Source organism: Clytia hemisphaerica, unplaced genomic scaffold, assembly GCF_902728285.1.
Source record: "Clytia hemisphaerica strain Z4C2 unplaced genomic scaffold, Clytia hemisphaerica genome assembly, whole genome shotgun sequence".
In the NCBI taxonomy this organism is placed as follows: Eukaryota; Metazoa; Cnidaria; class Hydrozoa; order Leptothecata; family Clytiidae; genus Clytia; species Clytia hemisphaerica.
In genome coordinates, this window is record NW_027104053.1 from 192,255 (window position 1) to 197,454 (window position 5,200).

The following is a 5,200-nucleotide window of genomic DNA, read 5'->3' on the forward strand; positions in this document are numbered from 1 at the left end:
TGGAACAATCTTTTAAAATTGCCTCAATTGATTGACTCATTATTAGTAGTCAAAGATTATTCATGATATGCACCATTGCAATGTTTTCCAAGGACCCAACAGCTGATTGGTTGCAAGTGGCGCATTGACTAATTTTACGTCACTTACAACCAATCAGCTGTTGGGTCCGTGATGTAATGTCAGAAGACATTACGATGGTGCATATCATGGATTGCAAATTTGGATTTGACTGATTCAGGCCTACTATGATTATGCATAGAAGTGGATTGTGATATCTTAAAAATAAGAGTTTCTCAAGAGTTGAAATACCTTGATTTTTTTTTAATGGAAGGTATACACTTTTTGTTATCAAGAAATGATGAGCAGAAATTAGCAATATGGACTTTTGCTTTAGTATTAAATATGTGTGATGTTAAATAAATAAGGTAATGGGAAAGTCCCTTATGCTTTTGTACTTTCCCCGTATTCTTGATGAGACCTTTTTCGATAATGTCAATGCTCCTTCTCAGTGCTTTTTTTTGTTTTTATGATAAACATAGAACTGAGAAAATTAATTAAAAATTACAGAGAAGTAGTGATAGAAAGTAAAGTTAAAGTACTGTTCATCGCACCCCTAAACTTTTTGACGTGACTTTTTTTCTAACCATGGGTCGGCAAATTCTTAACTGTGTGCAAGCATTAAAAACTCTACCTTTTCATCATTTTTCATTTGGAAATTCTTTACTTTTAGCTAGCAGAATGTATTAATAAACAAAAGATTTTCATCTTCCAAACTATCTTAAGCATTGGCTAACGCCATGGCTGATAAACTGAAAGTCATCAGTGCGGTGGGTACAGCCGCCAAAGCCATAGTTGAGAATGGTGGACCTGGTTTAATGCAAGTGGTTGGTGATGGATTTGAAATGATCACCATACCTGATCCTACAGTTTTGATTGCGTTGTATGCAACTGAATTCACACTGGATGTTGTAAGTAAAGGCTAGGGCAAACTAGTTTTTCATTGACAAAAATATTGAGTCCAATATTTATCCAAAATTTTTGAAGTATTCGGGTGTTCTTAACTTTTTGAGTTTTAAGTCTAAGAATCTTCTTAAAATGTTCTTATTTTCACCATTTTTTGTGAGTACTTTTGTCCTTTATTCAAAGATGTCAGGCGGTTTAGAGTCCACAAAGCCTTAAAATGTTCTTAACTTGTTCTTGATGTTTTGACTATCAAAGTCTTATGTTCTTATTTAGTCCAGATGGGGTGCCTCCCCCAGATCAAGCTCTTCTTCAGTTAAACTTTTTTTTCTGATTTCAAGACTCACATTATCTGCCAGTGGTAACCTTTTATTGGCTTTGGACACTATTAGATTGTTCTTATACTGTTCTTATCTTAGAGTAAGAGTAAAGTTTTTAGGCTTTATACAAAAGCTTTACCGCAGAATTGCTTGAAATTCAGAACTTTTAAACTCAGCATTTCTCCTAAATTGTTGTTATTTTTTACCATTTTGAGCTTCTCATTGTTCTTATTGAATTGTTTAAAGACTCTGGCAATAGTAAAAAGGAAGTGGTAAACATTTTGAGGCACAGAGCCTTTTGAGCACTTTGATTCTCAGATTGTTCTTATACTATTCTTATTTTTAGTGTAAGATTAAAGTTTTTAGGCTTTATACCGAATATTTCACTATGTTGACCCTATTTCAGTAGTTGGTGTCTTTTTTGGTCCGCCCTGAACAACCTTTTTGTCCTAGAGTTCCAGTCAATGTTCTACGAGAATATAATTTTGCCGGTGTCATGACATCTTTTTCATCAGTTACAACTTTTTTTCTCATTTCAAGACGCACAGTATCTGGCAATGGTACGGTGGTGTGATAGATGGTCGACGTTGTGCAGCAAATATCCAATCAGCGACATTCAGATGTGCTGGTGGTCTTTTTGGTGGAATGGCGGGAATGACAGCTTTCGGAATGTTCCTTGGACCATCAACTGTTGTATTAGTTGGTATGTGTAAAATGATCCAAACTCAAGCTTTGTTCCTTAGCTCACTTTTTTATGATTCTGATAGCGCTAACAAAAGATATTGTATCACGTCAATCATCGAAATCAAAAAGTGGCTCTGGGTACGAGATGACCAGAAAAAGCTTGAATCTAGCACTTTCTTTGTTTTCAAACAGAATATTATTCCCAATGTATTTTATTTTCAATCCAGCGTTTGTATGAAAACCACGCCTATTCGGGGCTTTAAACTCAAGTGGACTTTAAAACTTCTTTTATTTGTTTAGCTGGTGGCTTTGTTGGAGCTTGTTATGGTGCATACAAAGGACTACAATTCGCTGATATTCTTAACCGTTTGTTCTTCGGTCTTCCGACCAATGTTGTTTTACAAAAAGCGTACGATACTTTCGGTGTTTCCTGCAACGCCACAATCCCTGAAGTGAACAAAGCTTACAGAAATTATTGCCGGAAACATCATCCCGACAAAGGCGGTGATAATGATGAATTTGTTAAAGGACAATTTTATATGGAAATCATTAGAGCTGATCGAATGGGCAAAGAACTGGGTTACAAACACTCATAGGGATTCTATACGGATATTCTACAGCCGGGTTTGCTTTTGATTTGCCTTGCTCCTGAATGACTGGAGGAAGACAGTAAATCAGCGCTTTTACCGTCCTCAATTTTTCAGGTCACAAAAAAGTCACGCACAGTCACTCCTCCGCCATCCTCAAAATATTATTGAGTTAATATATGGCCCTGTTCCTACGATTTTGGATTTAACCAGATTCTGACTGACTGGTATAAAATTTACCATGGTAAAAGTGCTGAATTATTTTAACCAAATTTTATAAGGTACATGGATAATTTCCGGGGATAATTTATTCATAGAAGAGTTTTCAATTATTTTGACGAAGACTTTACAGACTTTTTGATAAATAACGAGATTGCTCACGGGAATTTTTTGACCCGCATTCCGCGCGATCGTGTTTAATCGCCCGAATTCTGTCTGCTCTATATGGGTACTGTACCACCCGTACTGTATGCAAGAAAAAGCTCCTCTCCTCAGTCTTTTGAGACTCTAATGAGATTGGAGAGTGTCCTAACTCCCCCCAGATAAAAATTCTAATTTTACAGGCACTAGCAGGGCTTATAGCCCGTTTGCAGCAGTCCCACTAAATCCCACACAGTCCTGTAAATCCCCTGAGAATTGGCGATCGGTTCCCGCATGTTGGAAATTATCTAAAATAATTTGTTTAAGAAGTTAATACCTTGACAGGGTAAATAAAATTATACAGGTCATGGCAAATAAAGATATGGTATCTTTTATCATTGTCCAAATTTTGTGCATCTTCAGTGGCCGAGTGGATAAGGTGAAGACTTGTGAAAGGCATTTTCGAGAGTTCGAATCCTTTACGGCGCGTTGGAGTTTGCGTTATTTTGTCAGCATTGACCAAACTTTTTCTGGTTGATATTTTTGAAAATCCCCGTTATGTTTTTAAGAAAAATAAATATTCTAAGTGCAGTGGTGTCACCTCAGTGCAGTTTGACTCAAGTCGTCAAGTACAGTATTTCAAAATAGATCAGGTTGGTTAGCGGGTGGAGAGTCAAGAGTCAAGAGTCATGACTTTCCCTTCTCTTGAAAATCCAGTATTTTTTCAACTAAAAAAATGCATAAAAATCGACTTTCGTCTTTTTATATTATTATCACTTTTTTCAGAACCACAAGTGAAAAGAAAAGCAGCTAAAAAATGATTGACAAGTCTAAAAAATGATTGACAGGTGGTGCGGGTTTGCTCGCGCGGGTTAAAAATTCTCGTGAGCAATCTCGTTATTTATCAGAATGTCTTTACAGTGCACGGTATATTTTTGTAAACTTGAAACGCATTTTTAGTATAGATTTTTGACCGAAGAGATCGTAACGAAAAGTTGCGTGAAACTTTGAGTATCAAACAATACTAATCTCGACTTCAATTTATTGTGTATAGTAGAACAGTTTTATAAATTGTCTTTTTGTAAGTTGCATTTACATTATAATATATTAATAAATATATTTATAAGCGAAATCTATACATACCTCGAATAATTACAAATGTTAAAATACTTACTTTTGTGTTGTTTTAGATTTCAAACTAAACTTTTCCGATTCTACGGAATTATCAAAACACCCCCTTCTTACAGACCCACTGGGACTGGGATTCCACTGCAAAAATTGGTCAAATTATTGTCCCCGGTGGAAAATTAGTTTTGTCTCCACTGAAAATGATAAAAAAAATGTGCTATTTCATTTCTATTCCTTACTTGAATACAAAAGAATTGCAATCCCGGCCATGAAAAATATGGTAATCTCAATCCCCATCAAGTTTCACTCCATTATTTTTATCCCCACTAGCTGAAAAAGTCCTACCGGGTCTGTGAGAAGAAGGGGATGTATTTGAAACCTTGCAAACTTCAAAATTTAACTCAGTATAAGAGTCATAAATTCCAACTCCCTTGTCTGAAGTCATCTGATTTTCCACCTCGACCACGAAGGGAATTGAGGTGATAAAAATGTCAGCACTTATCCACATATATTTTGAAGAATGCTCAAAACTTTCAAAAACATGCCAAATTTCTGCTTGAGGTATGCATTGCATGTTGGATTCCTGCTTGGTCTGAGACCTAACCCAAGGACATAGGCCCCGACGAGCCATTTTGAGGGCCAAAAAAATATGTCGCCCACCATGGTTGGGAGACGAAGAAAATTTTCGACTTTTCACCCTTATTTCACCCCTCTAAACTGTATATATAAGATTTTTTAAAGTAAAAAAAAATTACTTTGCAAAATATTGGGGGGGGGGGGGCATGAATCTTTTAAAACGGTTTTTCTCTAAAAAGTTTAAGAATATCCATGCTGAAATGGGAAAACACCTTTTTTCAAATAAAAAACGCGTAACAATACGGATATGCCACTGGATGCAAAAATCTTTAGTCTTATAAATTCATGCACCCTTCCCGCCCAAATTGAAGGCGTGAAATATCAAAAAAGCTTTTTTACAAATTAACTTCAAGAGTTAGTTAGCACTGGTCAGTAAGCCGACTTTAAACCGGCTGAACAAAAAGAACAATTTTGAATGAATATATCCGAAACAAGCTGTCGGTACATGTCGCACAAAATAAATATTAAAGCTTTACTAAATTAGCACTCTAAAGTGAAAGTATGTAGGAACCATATTGTTTTAAA

The 5,200-nt window shown here is 35.9% G+C and overlaps 1 protein-coding gene across 1 annotated transcript; it reads left to right on the forward strand.

Annotated features, from left to right (window-relative positions):
- The first annotated feature begins 724 nt into the window (after positions 1-724).
- Positions 725-2,734, forward strand: LOC136811966 (uncharacterized). Its single transcript, XM_067068570.1, has 3 exons — positions 725-968; positions 1,821-1,983; positions 2,265-2,734. The coding sequence occupies exons 1-3, from the start codon at positions 798-800 to the stop codon at positions 2,558-2,560; spliced, it is 630 nt and encodes a 209-aa protein (XP_066924671.1). The 5' UTR covers positions 725-797; the 3' UTR covers positions 2,561-2,734.
- The last annotated feature ends 2,466 nt before the right edge of the window (positions 2,735-5,200 follow it).

Coding starts and splice junctions, on each gene's coding strand:
- LOC136811966 (XM_067068570.1), top strand. CDS start 798: ATGGCTGATAAACTGAAAGTCATCAGTGCGGTGGGTACAGCCGCCAAA. Junction 969..1,820: donor CTGAATTCACACTGGATGTT/GTAAGTAAAGGC, acceptor TCTCATTTCAAG/ACGCACAGTATCTGGCAATG. Junction 1,984..2,264: donor ATCAACTGTTGTATTAGTTG/GTATGTGTAAAA, acceptor TTATTTGTTTAG/CTGGTGGCTTTGTTGGAGCT.